Source organism: Maylandia zebra, linkage group LG5, assembly GCF_041146795.1.
Source record: "Maylandia zebra isolate NMK-2024a linkage group LG5, Mzebra_GT3a, whole genome shotgun sequence".
In the NCBI taxonomy this organism is placed as follows: domain Eukaryota; kingdom Metazoa; phylum Chordata; class Actinopteri; order Cichliformes; family Cichlidae; genus Maylandia; species Maylandia zebra.
Window position 1 is genome coordinate 1,575,052 of NC_135171.1, and position 19,949 is coordinate 1,595,000.

The window sequence follows — 19,949 nt, forward strand, 5'->3', positions numbered from 1 at the left end:
ATGGTTGGACAGAAGGTTTGGCTTTCTACTCATTTTGTGCCCGTTCGTGCTGAATCCAAGAAACTCTCACCTGTCTTCATTGGTCAATTCGAGATCGAAGCATTGATCAATCCTGTGTCTGTCCGATTAAAGCTACCACGCAACATGCGTATTCATAACGTGTTCCATGTCTCACAGATCAATCCTGTGCTCTCCAGCCCAAATCACAAACTACCTACTCTTGTGATTTCAGTCTGCGCTAGTCCTTCCTGTGCCCGTGACACGATCAATCTACAATTTTCTGCCATCCCTACTTAATTACACTGATTAATATTTACAGTGCAAACGGCCCACGATACACCTAATTATAGATTACCGTAAGAAAATTCAATAGATTATTTGAAAGTGTTTTTAAGGACGTTAACAAAAGGCTTGGCTATAAAAGAAGTATCAATATGAAATTGGAAAAATGCAGTAAGGACTGGAGTGATCTTAGAGCTGTGCAGCACTATACTGAACTAAATATTGAATAGTCAACAAACTTTTAGTAGCTTGTCCATCCATGTGCCATAATCTGCATTATTCATGTAGAGGTTCTGACTAACGTTATATTAATAACTGCTCTTAGTTTTCATGTTCATTATTAGCTGTCTAGCATGCCTCCGGTCGCAGCAGATGGCCCCCCCCTCCCTGAGCCTGGTTCTGTGGGAGGTTTCTTCCTGTTGAAAGGGAGTTTTTCCTTCCCACTGTCACCAAAGCACTCGCTCATAGGGGGTCATGTGATTGTTGGGGTTATTACTGTAGGCTGTAAACACTTTCTTTTTCCTTTGTCCATTCTCTGATTAAGTCATGGGTCCAGCTGTAGTTCCACACACAGTACTGAAGCTTATATAAAAATATTCTACACAGTTTCCAAAGTACCCGACACCGAGAACAACCCGCATGATTCAACCACAGAAACCAAAAAAGGAAAGCATGGATTGTGAATGTGAATGAATTTAACTCAAATGAAAAAGTAACCAATCAGACCCTCCAACAACTTCAGCTATGACTTATTAGTGGTAATTACTATTATTTATAGTGGCCTGAATTAACTAATCAGTCACTTTTAGTGTGTGTGTTCTGGAGCAGGTAAACAGATTTTGGGAGTAACACAAAAGTAACATAACACATAATTTACAAATGACTTAAATCATGTACAATAACAGAAACTAGGTACGTGAAAATACATTTATTGTGAAACTGACTGTGAATGGAGAGTGTATGACTACGTTTTATTTAATATTATACTGTAGGGTCTTTACCTTTATAATACAAAGCACCCTGAGGGGAAGCAGACACTCATTGTGTCAGGTAACGTGCTTGGCCTCTGAAGAACCTGTTTCTGTGCAGACTTCTCCATGTTTCAATCACTGTGAGAGTGTGTGCCATCACTAATTCTCATTTAGTGTGTGGGTCAACCATTGTGTCCACCAATCAGAACTCAGAGGTTAAGCCCCGCCTTTTCCTACAGTAGCACAGACTACTCCTGGCGTCCCCTCGGTGCCCTCTGTAATGCACTTTATATAGTGTTATGATTCAGTGTTAGGGATATTTTTTGTACTGTGTTTTTTGTCTGCCCCACCAGAGGGTGGCATAGTTTGTGTCCTGTGTTATTGCTGCTATGTGAGTTACAGGTGGAGGCTGACCATTGGTGGAGGACTGGGAGAGGCCGGCTATAAATGAGGACCCTTCTCAACCGGCACGCCCCCGCCTACTTCCTGTTCCCAACGAACTGTGCATGTGGCTGCGTGTGAATTTGTATTCTGGAAGCTTTTGCCGTGTTGTAAATAGATGTAAATAGTTGTCAATATGTTTTTTTACTCGGTAGCTGTAGGGGTGAGAAGCCATTTTTCCTTGGAAACCTTTTCTCCTGTTTTTGGTTAGGGAGGCAGGTAAGACACCTGTAATTTTCTTTTGGGGTTTTCTGTGTAGGTAAGCCAGCTGCATTTCATTTCTGGAGTTTTTGTTTGTTGTTTTGGCCATGCTCACCCTGACGCCCGCTACCTTTTGGGACTTAATAAACTGACTGGCTGTTGCAAAATCCGGGGCAGTTGTCTTTTTGGTTTGTCCTCCTTGAGAGCAGGGAGTGTGGGGGCATTTTCCTTTTTTTAAATTTTCCTTACGTTGCACGCCGGTTTTCCCTGGGCTGGGGTGTAACAATATGATTCAGTGCTTCATACAGTACGTTACTCATCTACAGATGGTGCAAAATGCTGCAGCTTGTCTTTTGGCACATTTCCCCTGTTTTAGCTCTACTTCACTGGCTGCCCATTTCTTTTAGCATTCATTTTAACATTCTTTTATTTGCTTTTAAAGCCCCATGCTCCTAAAGATTTACCTGTGTCCTTCGATCAGCTCTCAGTGTGTATTAGGCTGGATCAACACCTACGTGAGTTGCCGCTGATGGTCTCTGCTTCCCTCAGAACACTCACAAGACTAACCAATAGGTGGAAGTCACACAGCAGAACCTAAGACCCAGGACGCAACTAACACCAAGGAGGCTTCTGACAGAAAGACGCTCATCTCTGCATTTGTCCTGGCCCAACCCAGTCACTCACTCCACTTCACTGTGGTCGTCTGTGACTCTGGAGACGACTAGATGTTTGTTTCTGAAATATTTCAAAACTTAATAAGGTTTAAGGGGTGGCTGTAGCTGAGGAGGTAGAGCAGGTCACCTACTGATCGGAAGGTTGGTGGTTCAATCCCTGGCTCCTCCAGTCTGCATGGCAAGATACTAACCCCAAGTAGAGATGGGTATCGGTCAGGTTTTATCCAGTGCCAAACCGGTACTTTTGTGCAGGTGCTTAAATGGTGCTTAAATGCCAGGAGAATAACCTCCTCCTAAACATCAGCAAGACTAAGGAGCTGATCGTGGACTTCACTACAAAGCAGGCGAGGAATTACAAACCCCTCATCATCAGTGGCACGCCAGTGGAGAGAGTGGACAGTTTCCGATACCTGGGTGTCCACATCACTCAGGACCTGTCATGGTCCTGCCACATCAACAACCTGGTTAAGAAAGCCCGTCAGCGTCTCTTCTTCCTCAGAAGACTTAGAGACTTCCATCTGCCACTGAAGGTGCTCAAGAACTTCTACTCCTGCACCATCGAGAGCGTCCTGACGGCAAACATCTGCACCTGGTTTGGGAACAGCACCAAGCAGGACAGACGAGATCTGCAAAGGGTGGTGCGCTCGGCAGAACGCATCATTCAATCAGAGCTCCCTGACCTGCTGTCCATCTACACCAAGCGGTGCAAGTCCAAAGCTAGGAAGATTATGATGGACCTCTCCCATCCCAACAATGGACTCTTCTCACTGTTGAGGTCTGGGAAGCGCTTCCACTCCCTTAAGCCCAAAACAGAGAGAATGAGGAGGAGCTTCTTCCCCCAGGCTATTCGGGGCCTGAACCAGGTGTAGGACTGGACTCTCCCAAACACGTCACTATAAGACTGGACTCTCACACACGTCACCACACGCACCACCACACATTTCCTATAATCCTATAATTCCTATAATTTATAATCCTTATCTTCATAATCTCTTCTGCTATTTGCACATTCTTTACTGTAAATTCCTAAGTTAATTTGTAAATTTTTGTAGTAAACTGTAAATTGTAAATATTGTAAAACTTTTCTTCTGTCATTTAATGGTCGGGCATTGCACAGCTACAAGCATTTCACCCCCATGTCATACTGTGTATGGTTGTGTGTGTGTGACAAATAAAATTTGAATTTGAATTTGGTGCTCGAACCGTTGCTTAAACAATGGAAAAAAACACAAACTTTGTCCAAAAACCTCTCATGTTCAGCTGTTTTCCACTTTTTCTTTGGTCATTTTAGCCTTTTTGGCCAGGGTGAAGGGAGTATCTGCCATCAAACAAGAAGACAGCCGCATGTAGCTATGATGATGTTTGCTAGTTCACCTTACATGCATTAATGTAATAACGTGGTTAGCCTACTCAACGTAAATTACACACGAGCAACATTAAGCTACTCACGCAGAGAAGAACGGCTGCTGCTGCATCATCATCCTCATCATTTCTGCTACACTGGCAGGGCTAGGGGCCAGGACTCTCCTCTTCGGGTTTTTGGGGGATGTTGCTAACTCCGGGTCCGATAACAGGCAGCACACCCGCAGTAGATGTGCTCAGTGTGAGGTCTCGCAGCAAGCTATCAAATACGGCGCATTTCTGGGCTTTTAAAAAAAACGCTATGCGTCGCCAGGTGTTTCATCGGATTTGAGGTGTTACCTCCTTTGACAGTATCACAGTATCAGCTTAAAGCACTTGTTGCTGCTGAGTTTGCATATTTTGCTGTGAAGTACAGCCAGACTTTTGACCGCTTTGCCTTGGACATTTTTAATCTGTAGCTCTGCTCTAACAGAACGTACGTACCTGGACCCGCCTACTATCCTCAGAAACGTAAAATGATTGGCTAGAAGTGTATCACAGCTCAGGAAAAAAAAACACCGAAATAAAGCACCGAAATGTGCGCTGCTTTTCGGTCTGGTTACTACCGTTTATGTCAGAACCGATACCGGTACCCATCCCTATCCCCAAGTTGCTCTCCGATGCATTCATCGGGGTGTGAATATAGTTAGACAGCATTAAGTATAGATAAAGTGCTTGTGAGCGATTGGGTGAATGTGGCATGTTGTATAGAGCGCTTTGAGTGCTCCAGGAGAGTAGAAAAGTGCTATATAAGAATCAGTCCATTTAATAAAGCTGTAAAAGAGCAGGAGAAATCACTGAAGCTCTGAGACGGAAGCTTTTTAAATATCCGCACACAAAGGACAACAGCTGTTATTTGATCTGCACTTGGCTGCAGGCTCCCTGGAACAGTACCTGGCCCTACAGGGATGTTTCTTTAATAACAGAGCTGGACCTGAGGAAGGCCCGAGATAAATATTGCCTGTAAGTTCACAACATTATAGCTGTATCTGGAATATTTGTATTTTCTACAGCCCAAAAATCGTGGGTTATTTTACAAGCTCTCACATTTTGCAATATATTTCCCTTCATAGTCTTCTTGTTTCCATATTAAGATTCATATGTAAATACACTGAGCTGAGTTTAAATGTAATTCGTTTTACGTGTGCATGCAAAGGCTATTAAAACCTACAGATCAGGATCACTGGTAATCTGATACACGCGTATGTAAAAAGCACATCTTTAAATGTAAAAAGTAGGGAGCAGTGACCTTTGGTATCACATCCATGAACTTTATGAAACAAATGATGACCAGGAAAGCTCTGCCCATCCATCATTTATTTATTTTAGCACATTTGTGTGTTCTGACAGGCCAATCATCATTCAACCAGATGTAACTCTGAGTCCTCATCTCTCTCAGTGAGTATGACCTTTGAGGTTATTGGCTGTACATTCTCAGCTTGCCCGAGTGCAATGGAATTATTGGATGGCCTGGGCTAGTCTAATTTAGCGCACTGAGATAATAAGGTCCAGAGAATAACTGGTGGGCTCACAGGAGCAGATGGGTGACCCTCTGCTCTCCACTCTTTCTACATTCATCTTCCCTTTCTCTGCTTTTTCTTCCTTCATTCCTTCACTTCATCAGTGTCTATGAACAAAACAAAGAATTGGGAACATTACATATAACTAATTTTGGGCAGCCAGGGTCACTAAACTGAACCTGAAACTAGTAAAAGGTATTTATGTAGCAAACCTCAGTGTTTTCACACAGTCAGGGATGGTTTTTTTCCTTAATAAATTAAATAATCATTTAAAAACCACATGTGACAAAAACATGTGACAAATAAATAAATAAACCAAAAGTAAGAAATTAGGAAGGGCAAATACTTTTACCAGCACTGTATGACAGCTGGACCAACTGCCTTTCCATTGTCTGTCCTCTTCATCCTTGCATCCTCCCTCCTAATCCTCTGAACTTCCTGAACTGTCCTCCTTATCCGTGTTTGGACACTGGCTCATGGTCCCCATGGCTGGGATTTTCTGTTTCTCAAAGCACCACCCTCCCCCATGATTTCTTCATGTTCTGTCTTGTATTCACAATCCAACAACTACTCCCCCATCTTGATGTGTCAGTCACTCATCCCTTCTCTCATAGTCATGGGCCTTCTGTCCATCACCGTTGCCTTTCTTAACCCATTTTCACAGCCAAACAATAGACACAATGGGGAGAAAGCCCCCCAGGCAATGGGAGGAGATGTAGATCACAGGGGCAGTGCAAGTATCAAAAGACTGCTACCCAGAGACAGAGAGAGATAGAAAGTGTGTGTGTCTGTGTGTATGAGGGGGGCGCTACAACCCATCTGCTGAGGTGCTGAAAGGAAACAATCGTTATTTGAGCAGCGGAGTCCTGATCCTCACAGTCAGTAGAGGCACTGGCTCAGATGACGACTGAGCTGGTAGGGATGCACAAGGAGCAGGCAGCGATTGGAGGAGCTGCAGATACAGACCGAGTGGCAGACGAGCATTTTGGAACAATAATTAAATGTAGAGTGGTGCATACACATAGTGAGTGAAGAAGAAACACCCAGTGCATCATGGGAATCCCCCAGCAGCATGAATCTATTGTAGTGTAACAAAGGGAGGATTCAGGGTCACCTGATCCAGCCCTAACTACATGCTTTAGCAAAGAGTTTTTTGATAAAGCATCTACTGCTGAGGAGCTTTTCACAAGCTCTGCACAAAAAGTACGTTTTTATTTAAAAAAGAAACAAAACCTTTAAAAACGTGTACGCTTGTTAAAGGTTTTGGTGCTGAGGAGATGATCTAAGACTGTCTTTCACACCCACTCAGTACCATTGTTACAGATGGAGCATACCACAGCAGTCGCTGTCAACTGGACACACAATGAAGTCTCTGCTAACTTTCCTCTACATTGTGCTGTATGGCTTCTTCAATTCACTGCATTGAACACAGGATCTCAGAATGTGTTGCAGATGCATTGTGGGTATTGTACTGGGAGTATATTTGTATTGTGTGCATTTTGTATGAGTACTGTAGAGTACCAATGCAGGCCTACAGACACATAGAGCCTATGTTACACTTGGCCCTAATATATGCAACAAGACTTGCACTGAATCCAGACACTGACAGTTGCATTAATGTAAAACAGAGGCACACTCAGAGGTTTCACTCAGACCTCACCCCACAGTGGAAGAGACCAAATCAAGCCCCTGCCTGACCTTAACTCTATGTGGCAACAAAACTATACACAGTGATGAAGGTAACAAAGTGAAGATTGTGATAATAATTTCCTCAAGGTAAGCAAATGTCACTCGACATAATATTCCAACTAAATACTGACAGGAAAATAAATTGTGGCAGCCATACCTGCTGTGGAATAAATCTACTAGCACCACAGAGGGAATCTTGCACTCACTGGGATAGAAGCATTTTGGTTTGTGTCAGGGGTGGACGCGCTGGTGGTCCAATCCCCAGCTGTCAAAACCTGATACACAGAGTGTAGATGTGTTATTTAAATGCATGGCTGCGCCTTCAGACTCCAGAGAAGAAGAATCAGAGCCATGTTTGATCACTGCAGAAAGAAAATGTTGATGTGTTGATTACAATGCTTCCCTTTTCCCAGGTTTCTCTTCCTGCCTCCCGCTCACCCCTTTCCTTGGTGTGCTTCTCTTTCACTGCATCGATCATCTGTTTTCCTACACAGTCACAAACAGCACAATCACACACACACTCAGTGTCAGGACATCCTGACCTATAGGACACACACTCAAGCACGTATACACTCGCTCACAGTAGTTAATATTCACACACATAGTCAGACTTATGGAGACTCTCACCACACACGTTTCTTCTTTCTATTTACACACGAGTGATGTATTTCCTTTTTCCTCACCAGTGTAAGCGTTACACACAATGTTTAACATTAGCTACATACACACACAACCGTGGGCGCACTGAGGTTTGTCACATGGAATGTAAATGGAGCTGGCTCCAGAGAAAAGAGGTTAAAGATGTTTAACCAGCTCAAAAAACTACAGGCAGAAGTTTTATTACCAGAGACTCACAGGCCTGTCACAGCTTAAAAGAACTTAAAACACCTGAGCTCCCTAATGTGTTCTCAGCCTACTCTAGACAAAGGGGGGTGGCAATGTAATACATAAAAAATATTCACAGTACTCGATACAGTTATAGATCCAGAGAGCAGATTCCTAATCATTAAACTATCTATACGTGATAACAAACTATGTATTGTAAGTGTATATGGTCCAAATGTTGATGATCCCTCATTCTTCCACAGTTTTTTCAGTGCACTCTCTGAACACTTAGATGGCACACTTGTTCTCGGGGGCGACCTCAACTTGGGACTGAATGAAGACATGGATAGGCTCAACACAGCGGGAACTCAGCGTAATTGGCAGTCCACAAATATAATCAAACGGTAGTGAGCGACGTTGGGCTGTGCGATGCATGGCGCTCCCTTCACCCCACCGGTAAGGAACAGTATGATAAAGGATGCAGATTCATACAGGTCCATATGACAGAGAATATGCATCTTCTTTTTGTTTTCATATTTTAATTTATATTTAATTGTGTTGTGGTTTGCAGTGTTTCGTGTTGTTTCACTTTAAATTTGTTTAAAAGGAAAAAGCTGAAAATTTAAATAGTTAAAAGTTGAAATGTAAATAATTGGTCTTTGTATTATATGATTTATTTATTACATTTTATGTGGAGTGAATAAATACAAGTATATTTACGGTGGCCCCTACAGACAAAGCACGTACAAACTCCGAAGCACGTACAAAACACAACAGAAGTGCTCCAGGATGCTGGGGGCAGTGTTACGTAGTGGCTACACAAGCCAGCAAGTACCAACGACTGGATTTGGTGTGTGGTAGTAACAGGTAAATGAACTTTTTTTTTAAATTATTTGAATATATATGAATGCTTGTGTATAAATACACAAACAATACACATATGCTTTCAGTTGTGTTATTTAAGTGATCTAGTAGCTCTGCTTTGGAAGTTCAGTTCATGCTAGAAATGTGTTTTGGAGTTTGTACGTGTTTTGTCTCTAGGGGCCACCGCATATATTTATTATAGCTGTCGAAATTAACGCGTTAATTGCGATAATTAAAGTTTGGAATTAATTACGTTAGAATATTTAACTATTTAGCGCAACACGCAGATAAGTCGCTCCCATAATTCCACTTGATTTGTTTACCGCGCCACTGAAAATGGAGAAGCAGGAACAGGATGGCCTTCTGGATGGGGAATTTAAATACAAGAAGAACATAGATGGGACAATAAACAAACGCGTTGTAATTTGCACTCACTGTAGTAAAGAGTTTCAATTTCACCGTTCAAATTCGACCTTAAAATACCACCTTAATGCCAAACACGCGTTTGTCGGGGCAGCAGCTTCACCCGGCCTGCGTCAGACCACTCTTAGTGAACGCAGGCCACTCGGTAAGTCTTCTTTGGACAAACTGACCGACAATATAGCCAAATGGATAGCAAAGGACTGCAGACCGCTAAGCATTGTGGAGGACAAGGGCTTTGCGGATGTTTTAAAGGTTGCATCTCAGGACGCGTCCTACAAGCCCCCAGCGAGAAGCACAATAACAATTCGAATCCACGAACTGTATGAAACGGAGAAAAAGAAAAAAGAAGAGGCTTTAGTTCACACAGAATGCGTGGCTCTGACAGGAGACCACTGGACATCATTGAGTAATGACAATTACCTGGGAGTTACTGCGCATTTAATCACTGAAGCCTGGGGTCTGACATCCTTTGCGCTGACTATAATGAAAACGGAAGAGCGGCACTTTGCGGAGGCTTGTGCAGAGCAGTTCCAGACTGTTGCTCGCAGGTGGAGAATTGAGGAGAAGGTGACAACAGTAGGCACGGACAGTGCGCACAATATGATCGCCGCGGCTCGCATCATGCCATTCAATCACATGCCGTGTACCGCGCACATTCTACAGAGATGCATCACAGTGAGTCTCGCAGACAGTGGCTTTGTCACTGCGCTGGCCAAATGCCGCAAAATTGTTGGCCATTTTAAGCACAGCCCAGCAAACACAGCAGAGCTGAACGCAGAGCAGGTGTCACTGGGGCGCAAGCAGGAGCCGTTGGCCCAGGACGTGCCTACGCGCTGGAACTCCACGCTGGAGATGGTGAAGCGCTTGATCCGCAACCAAACTGCAGTAACCGCGACTCTGGATAAACAAAAGCATAAACTTGTCCTCCTGACGCCTCCAGAGTGGGACAAACTCCAGAGACTGGAGACACTTCTAGAGCCCTGCAGGTGAGCCTGTCATTGTGACCATAATTGTAGGTTTAGATTAAATGTATCAAACATACATCTTAAATCAGTTTTGTTATTATGAAAATGTCTTAATACCTAGTAATAAAAAGCTTTTTTTAATTTGCTGTCTTATCTGTGTGTGTGTGTGTGTGTGTGTGTGTGTGTGTGTGTGTGTGTGTGTGTGTGTGTGTGTGTGTGTGTGTGTGTGTGTGTGTGTGTGTGTGTATTCCACTGCAGATATGTGACTGAACTGCTGGGAGGAGAGGCCTACGTCTCCTGCTCTGTAGTTCTACCAGCCTTCTGCCACCTGCGCCGTGTCATGGAAGTAACTGATGAGGACCCTGCATATGTGGTGAGGTTTAAAGAGAAGTTTAAGGAAGACCTTGCTTCCCGCCAGGAACATACCAACTATGCATGGCTCCAGATCGCAACTGCACTGGACCCACGTTTTAAAGACCTACGCAGTGTGCCCAAGACTGACAGAGAAGCAGTGTGGACCACACTGGCAGGCATGCTGCATGAAGACTCTCCTAGAAGATCACACACTGCAAAAGAAGGTCCAGCCAAGAAGAGGCTGAGCCTGCTGCAGATGGACTCTGACTCTGAGTCAGAGGAGGAGGTACAGCAGGACAGAGCCATACAGCGCTACAGAGCAGAGTCCCTTACAGTGGTGGGCAGCTCATGCAGGAGCCCACAGCCAGCTGGCCCGCCTTGCTCGCAGATACCTGGCCACTCCTGCCTCCACAGTGCCCTGTGAGAGGCTGTTCTCTGTAGCAGGGCACATTGTGAACAAGAAGAGGTCTGCTCTGCACTCAGAGAACGTGGACAAGTTGGTTTGTCTCAGCAACTGGCTGAAGGATGAGTAGACCAGAGGACCGTGTGTTTAGAGCTTGTTCTATGGTTGAATGTGATTTAAACAATACTTTTCACTGTTGTTCATATTCTTTTGCACTAATCTACCTTACCCAAAAGGATGATTGGAGATTTTTTCTATTTTGCCTGTTGAATTAGGCCTATGTTCTGTGAACTTGAAGATGTATATGGATAAAACAATGTGCTAGATTTAAACGGGTGGAAAACATTCAGTAAAAATCCCTCACAATTATTTGAAGCCCTGTTCTGCTTGTACTGCTTGTACTCACAATTAATAATAAATAAAACAAACAAGTGTGTTAAAAACCACTATCTGTCCCGATTTTTACACATATATACACACATATACACATATATTTCGAGTTGCGATTAATCATGATTAATTAATTTTTAGGCTGTGATTAATCTGATTAAAAATTTTAATCATTTGACAGCCCTAATATATATATATAAACATATATAAATAAAACCACTTTTTTTTTACATTAGTAATTCATTTTGTCCATAATTTTATATTACTGTTAATAATAAATTAATTAAAGCAAAACAACCTGAAGAGCCGGCTGGGAGCTGAAAGAGCCGGTTCTCTAAAAAGAGCCGTAAATCCCATCACTAAAGCATATCTATCAGTCAGCTTGGACCAAAACTTCTGGTCTCAGATATGCATTTGGGGAGTTTTCAGGTAAAGCTGTTCACATCTCTGTAATTCTAATTTGTGGATCTTAAAAGAACCTGTTGTGTTTGGAACCTGTTTTGATGTGAACGGTGTTAATTCAAATTCAAAGCATTTATTGTCATGTGCACAAAGAAATATGCACGACTCATTGGGTAAAAAGATGTAGACGGTCTTATTAAGCGTTTTAAACAAAGATGAACTAAACGGTGTGTTGTGGAAAAAAACATCTGGAGCTGATGCTAAATGGACTGATTCTCATAATAATAATGGATTGCATTTATATAGCGCTTTACAATTCCACTATTCATTCACACACTGGTGGAGGCAGCTATAGTTGTAGCCACAGCTGCCCTGGGGCAGACTGACAGAAGCGAGGCTGCCATATCGCACCATCGGCCCCTCTGGCCATCACCAGTAGGTGAAGTGTTTTGCCCAAGGACACAACGACTGAAACTGTCCAAGCCGGGGATCGAACCGGCAACCTTCCAATTACAAGACAAACACCCAACTCTTGAGCCACGAGCACTACTCTACTCTCCCAGAGTACTCAAAGCGCTCTATACAACATGCCACATTCAGCCCATTCTCACAACCACTTTCTCTGTACTTAGTGCTTTCTGACTACATTCACACACATTCATACTCCATCGGTTAGTATCTTGCCCAAGGACACTTGACATGCAGGGATCGAACCACCAACCTTCCGATCAGTAGGTGATCTGCTCTACCTCCTGAGCGGTTACATGCTAAGCCTGCGTGGAGATCTACAGTGGTGACCTTTACATAGCACAGTCGCTGTTAATGCCTTTATTTCTGTTTGATATCTGAATGTTGATGAGAGCTGTCCATTCTGTGTTCAGAAAAACACACACAGTCTCGCACACAAACGCACACACTCACGCACTATCACACACACGCAGGTCAGCAGGAGTAGATAAAATCAACAAAGATGGAACAAAAGCGATGACTCATTCGAGCCACAGGGAGTGCTGGATGACAGTACAATACTCTGTAAATACAACACAAATGAGACGTATTGTCACCACCATCATATAGTGTTAGCATAGCACAGCAAACCGAACAATAAGTCAGTTCAACAACCAACACTGGACACACTTAGCATGTTAAAGCTAACCCCATTTCAGAGTAAAGAAAATATCACAATCCTACTTTACATACAAAGAACTGTTTCTATGCAGTCGTCTTAAGCAGATTGTGAAACGCACTTCACACACGTACACACACGCACAGTTGTTTGTCGCCAGATGCCACGTTTATTTATAGTTTACATATGTTATGACCGACCACAGTCTGACAGCTCCGGTCTCAGCTGATTTCCAGCCTCCCCTCCGCTCCTCTCCCGTCTCACTACAAAAGGGAGGGAAACCATCATCAGTCCAAACGCCATCAGCTGTTCTCACCTGCGTCTCCAGCACCGCCCCGTTGAGCTCACTGCACCACTCCTCCCCTGCAGCCGTGCCCGGGACCACACCTCCGCCACACAGACGTACAGACTCTAGTGTTAAACATACTCAGTAAAAGTTCGGGTTCGACTACAGCTTATGGTCGCCCACTGCTAGCCAAAACGGCGCCCACTGCTAGCCAAAACGGTGCCCACTGCTAGCCAAAACGGCGCCCACTGCTAGCCAAAACGGCGCCCACTGCTAGGTATTTTTGTGCAAAGCTAACTTATTAATATGATAAAAATATACGAGTACACAGGAAAGGAAACATTATTTCAGTCTTACTTTGAAATCTAATGAATGTACTCAGCTTGAATCAGTTATGTAGAACAGAAGCAGAGGAAAATAATGTTTGTTTTTTTGATAGCTCCATTTTTGCTGCCTACGTCGTAGAAGGTGACTCCACACATAATCAGAAAACACAGTCAGTGGTTTAGGTTCAGGTGGATGTTGACTGTAGTAGCTCAAGGGAAAAGAATCACAGCTAACAATGATTTCCACCGACCGGTCCAGCAGATTGTCTTAGTGTATGGGCTGTGATCAGCTGACCTGCGCTGTTGCTGCTGCGCTGGGCTCTACTGCTCTCAGTGGATTTACACAACTGTATGAAATAAGATGGAAGCAGACCTGGCTGACTTCCATGCTCGGCACTCACAGTCCACTGTTTATGGCATCTTTATACCAGCTTACACGTGACGTGACATAAGTCTGAACACAGCTGCTATGCACCAGTCCAACTCTGCTTTCTCTTCCCCACACACTCACCTGTATACACTTAGCTTAGACTTAGCTTTAAATTCCCAGTCTCTCAAACCCCACTGAGCATCCTTCCTTTAAATCTGAGCTCTCTCCTTCCTCTCCTGTCCTGTCTTTCTTATCTTTCTCCATCTCTGAGTGAACGTAGCTCTCTTTCTTTCCTCTCCCTGTCAAATACAGCAGCTGCAACACACTGAGAGACAAACTGCACACACACAGTTTGTGTTTGTTGAGCTGATAGAAACGCTGCGTTTGAAATTACCTGGCACCGACTCAGCTGTCAAAAGTACAAAAAACACCAACCCAAGCTCACACTTTACACTATAAATTATACACAAACTATAAACGATTATATGGTTTTGCCTCATTCACCTCTTTGTATGTGATCGATACACCAAAAGGATGTGTTACTGTTTATTTTTGTTCAAATGAAGGAAAAAATACTTAAATAAAGGACAGATACCAAAAAGTTGTACTTAAATACAGTAACAAAGTATTTTTATTTCATTACTACTTTAACTTTTATTTCATAATTCATTACTACTTAAAATAAATACAAATATATAAATGCTAATGAACAAACAGAGTTTTAAAAGGTAAAATAAAGTATTCCTCTGTATTTGGAGTAAAGATATGTTACAATGCACACCATGTGAGAATGTGCTAAAGGCTAATCTAATTAAAGCAGAATTACATGAACTGAATGAAACATGAAACTATTTTGTAAGTCAGACAGAGAGAAAGAAAAAGTGTGGGTGGACATCAGATGATTGAATGTCAACAACTTGATTGGACGGCCAAAATGTGACAATGTGACGTCCAGTAGAGAGGACGGATAGAGGGTGCGTGTGGTGATGTGAGGCGAGATGTTCACAGTGCAGAATCCCAGCAGAGGCAGTAGAGGGAACAGAGTCCAACCTGTTCAGGCCTGACTGTGCTCATCCTCCCTCCAACCTGTCCTCACCAAAGAGAACACACTCAGCATTAGCTCACAGTAGCTTAGTTAGATAAGTAGAGTTCAGGTGATCTGATTTGTGAGTTTTACTGTTTGATTCTGCTCCTGTTAAACTGCTTTAATAACATTTCCTGCCATTAAGTTGTGGACATTCACGTTTTAACTGTTTGTTAAACAGTAAAGGTGAAAAGTATTGTTCTTTACAGTGCAAACAGCTCTTACAGGCTATCCATCCATCCATCTTCATCCGCTTTATCCGGGATGAAGATGGATGGATGCAGGGGCAGCAGCCTAAGCAGAGAAGCCCAGACCTCCCTCTCCCCCGCCACCTCCTCCAGCTTATCCGGGGGAACACCAAGGCGTTCCCAGGCCAGCCGAGAGATATAATCTCTCCAGCGTGTCCTGGGTCTGCCCCGGGGCCTCCTCCCGGTGGGACATGCCTGGAACACCTCACCCAGGAGGCGCCCAGGAGGCATCCTTGTCAGATGCCCGAACCACCTCAGCTGGCTCCTTTCGATGTGGAGCAGCAGCGGCTCTACTCTGAGCCCCTCCCGGATGGCCGAACTTCTCACCCTATCTCTAAGGGAGAGGCCAGCCACCCTTCGGAGGAAGCTCATTTCTGCCGCTTGTATCCGCGATCTCGTTCTTTCGGTCACTACCCACAGCTCGTGGCCATAGGTGAGGGTAGGGACGTAGATCGACCGGTAAATTGAGAGCTTCGCTTTTACACTCAGCTCCCTCTTCACCACGACGGACCGGTGCAGCGTCCGCATTACTGCAGCTGCAGCCCCAATCCATCTGTCGATCTCCGGCTCCCTTCTCCCATCACTCGCGAACAAGACCCCGAGATACTTGAACTCCTCCACTTGGGGCAGGAACTCATCCCCGACCCGGAGTGGAGGCCCTCACCCGATGAAGCCAACAGAACCACATCATCTGCAAAAATCAGAGATGAGATTCTGAGGCCACCAAAGCGAAAGCCCTCCACCACTTGGCTGCGCCTAGAAATCCTGTCCATAAAAATTATGAACAGAACCGGAGACAAAGGGCAGCCCTGGCGGAGCCCATCACCCACCGGGAACGAGTCCGACTTATTGCCGGCAATGCGAACCAAGCTCTTACAACGGTTGTATAGGGATCGAATGGCCCGTAGCAATGGGCCAGACACCCCATACTCCCGCAACACCTCCCACAGGACACCCCGAGGGACACGGTCGAATGCCTTCTCCAAGTCCACAAAACACATGTAGACTGGTTGGGCAAACTCCCATGCACCCTCAAGTATCCTGGAGAGGATAAAGAGCTGGTCCAGTGTTCCGCGACCAGGACGAAAACCGCATTGTTCCTCCTGTATCTTACAGGCTATCCTAGCATAATACAATAATGTTTCCTTGGAGCTGTCCAGGGCCCTGTTTCAGGAAGCCGGTTTAGTGGAAAAACTGAGTAAGTATACCCTGAGTTAACGAAAACTCTGGGTTTTCGGTTTCACAAAGCGAGTTCAGCTGCAGCCTGAGTGAGTCACTATGACGACACACTCCGTGAAGCTAACCTGCCCCCTAGCAGGTTTACTACAACTAACCCTGACCTTCTCCGCCTCTTTGTCGGAAACCTGACAGTAGGAAGTGTCGGACATGGCGTGCTCCTTCCTTGAAGAGCCAGTAGATCGTGAAGCCCAAATTCTCCGCAGAGCTCCCCGCCGGGAGAGAGTGATCAGAGCGCGTTTGGACATTTTATCATTTCCTGATGATTTCCTGTGTGAACGTTACCGTTTCTCAGCACAATCTATAAGTTATGTGAATAACATCCTCAGGCCATATATTACGCATGTGACACATCGCGGACATCCTCTCAGTTCTGTGCATATTATTTGTATTGCACTTCGGTTTTTTGCAAACGGGAGCTTTCTGTATAATATTGGTGACGCTGAGCACGTTTCCAAGGCTACCGTCTGTCGGGCAGTCAGGAATGTTACAGTTGCACTGAAACGTCTCCTGCACTCGTTTGTGGTGTTCCCCGGTCATAGACCCACAAGATTCATCAAAGAGGGATGCCACAAAATTGCAGGTATCAGGATGAACAAAACTTAATTCATGATGTGGTGATACTTGAACTACTACTTAAATTTTACATTTATTTTCAGGGTTCCCAGGCGTGATTGGCTGTATAGATGGCACTCACATTCCAATCATTGCTCCTTCAGTAAATGAAGGAGACTATGTGAACAGGAAGTCTTTCCACAGCATTAATGTACAGGTACATAGTTCCCTGTAGCATTTCAAACTAACAAATCATTTCATTATAGTAATGGATGCTAATTTGTGTTCTCTGCACTGTGAAGATCATATGTGATGCTGCCAACATTATCACAAATGTGGAAGCCAAGTGGCCAGGCTCTGTCCATGACTCACAAATATTCCGTGAATGTACACTGAGCACAAAATTTGGACATGGTGAGTTGAGAATACTTTAAAATATATAAAGACCAATTGCTTCAGGGACATTTGAACTGAAGTGTATCCTTCTGTCTTAGGAGAGTTCACTGGCTGCTTGCTTGGTGATAGGGGGTATCCATGTTTACCCTATTTGCTTACCCCTTACCCTGACCCTGAACCGGGCCCACAGCAGCGATATAATCTGGCTAATTGCAGGACAAGAGCCAGAGTTGAAATGACTATCGGAATGCTTAAGGCCCGGTTCCAGTGCCTGCAAAGACTCAGGGTCACCCCAGAAAGGGCATGTGACATTATTGTGGCATGTGTGATTCTTCACAACATTGCCACAATTAGAGGAGAACACTGTCCTTCTGAACCAAACATCAGCAGTGATCCAAACCATGAACATCCTGACCCTCCCACGGACATACAAGATGGAAGCGCAGTCAGAGACACCATATGTCACAATCATTTCTTTTGACCCATCACCTCAACATGTTGAAAGAAGAATAAACAGATTTTTTGTTCAACTGGCTTTATTGGTCGCCTGTGTTTCCTGTACACAAAGTATTAAAAGATGTAAACCTCATAAAGTGTCTCTGTTGCTTCCTCCTCTGTAACAGCTGTCAATGTTTCTTCATTATTTTCCTGTAGTAAAGAAATAAACAACATTGCTGTTCTACTGTACACTCATATAATCTGTGGAGTATTACTCACAACTGCATGTTGGTCTGGCTCAACAGGAGGCTGCACCAGATGCAGTACACCATCACCATCAACTGATAGAATATGAGGTTTATACAGGTCACTTATAACTTACAAGGGACCAAATGGCAATTAACAAACATACCAATCAAATTCAAATTCAAATTCAAATTCAAATTCAAATTTTATTTGTCACGTACACAGTCATACACAGTACGATATGTAGTGAAATGCTTGGACAACTGCTCGTGACCTAAAGAAAACAAAAAAGGAAAAGGCTATGAATAAGATAGGAAATAAATATGAAAAATTAAAAAGGGTAAATTTAACTAAGAAGGAATAAAATATAAATTAAGGTTAAAAATGAAATAACTGTACAACACAAATTAGAATGAAGGGTAAATTTAACTGGGAAAGAATAAGATAAAATATATAAATTAAAGTTGAAAATAAAATAACTGTACAACAAAATACACAATACACAATATAGAACTATATAAGAATGTATGAAGAAATCTAAATCTAAATAAATATATACACAATAACAGCAGCTGTACAAGTATTAACCGGAAATGAAGAATATAGTGACCAGTGTTGTGCAAAACCAAAGTCCAGAAAGTCCAGTGTGTGTGTAAGAACCATATGTGTGGGTCAGTACTGTGTGGTGGTGTGATTGAGAGACCGTATCGCCTGCGGGAAGAAGCTCCTCCTCAGTCTCTCTGTGTTGGTCTTCAGGGAGCGGAATCGCTTTCCTGACCTCAGCAGAGAGAACAGTCTGTTGTTGGGATGGCTGAGGTCCTTCACCATCTTCCTGGCCTTGGTCCAGCACCGCCTGCTGTAGATTGAGTGCAGGTCAGGGAGCTCGGAGCGGATGGTGCGCTCAGCTGACCGCACAACCCTCTGTAGAGCTCGTCTGTCCTGCATGGTGCTGTTCCCGAACCAGGTTAAGATGTTTCCCGCCAGGATGCTCTCTATGGTGCACGAGTAAAAGTTCCTGAGCACCTTGGAGGGCAGTTGGAAGTCTCTCAAGCGTCTGAGGTGGTAGAGACGCTGTCGGGCCTTTTTCACCACGGTGTTGATGTGACAGGACCATGACAGGTCCTGCGTGATGTGAACTCCGAGGTATTTGAAGCTGTCCACTCTCTCCACTGGGCACTCGTTGATGACGGGGGTCTGGTAGTTCCTCTCCTGCTTAGTGCTGAAGTCCACTATCAGCTCCTTTGTCTTACTGACGTTTAGAAGGAGGTTGTTCCTCTGGCACCAGTTCTCCAGATTCCTAATCTCCTTCAGGTAGGCTGTCTCGTTGTTATCAGAGATCAGGCCCACCACGACGGTGTCGTCAGCAAACTTGATGATGGTGGTGGAGCTGGTAGTGGCCACACAGTCATATGTGTACAAAGAGTACAGCAGGGGGCTCAGAACACACCCCTGGGGGGCTCCAGTGCTGAGAGTGGTGGAGGCTGAGACATGTCCGCCCATCCTTACTGCCTGTGGTCTGCCAGTTAGGAAGTTGGAGATCCACTGACACATAGATGAGCTGAGTCCCAGATGCTCCAGCTTGGTGGTGAGTGTGGAGGGAATTATGGTGTTAAATGCAGAGCTGTAGTCTATGAAGAGCATTTTAACATAATTCCCCCTTCTAGTGTCCAAGTGAGTGAGTGATGTGTGGAGAATCACCTTACACTTCATTGTCATTATGCTCTCAAAGACAACCAAGACTGAGGGAAGGCAAAATCAGTAGGAAAATAACTTCACTACAAAATAATTCATTATGGTAAAGAGTTTATCAAATGAATGAGTAGCACTGCAAAG

General features: G+C 44.1%; 2 protein-coding genes across 3 annotated transcripts in view; one reads left to right on the top strand and one right to left on the bottom strand.

Moving 5' to 3' along the window:
* nfasca (neurofascin homolog (chicken) a) overlaps window positions 1–19,949 on the bottom strand; it is a 174,574-nt gene that overhangs the window by 140,478 nt on the left and 14,147 nt on the right. The window lies entirely within an intron of this gene.
* Window positions 9,063–11,034, top strand: LOC143418701 (E3 SUMO-protein ligase ZBED1-like). Its single transcript, XM_076884417.1, has 2 exons — window positions 9,063–10,277; window positions 10,515–11,034. The coding sequence occupies exons 1-2, from the start codon at window positions 9,205–9,207 to the stop codon at window positions 11,032–11,034; spliced, it is 1,593 nt and encodes a 530-aa protein (XP_076740532.1). The 5' UTR covers window positions 9,063–9,204.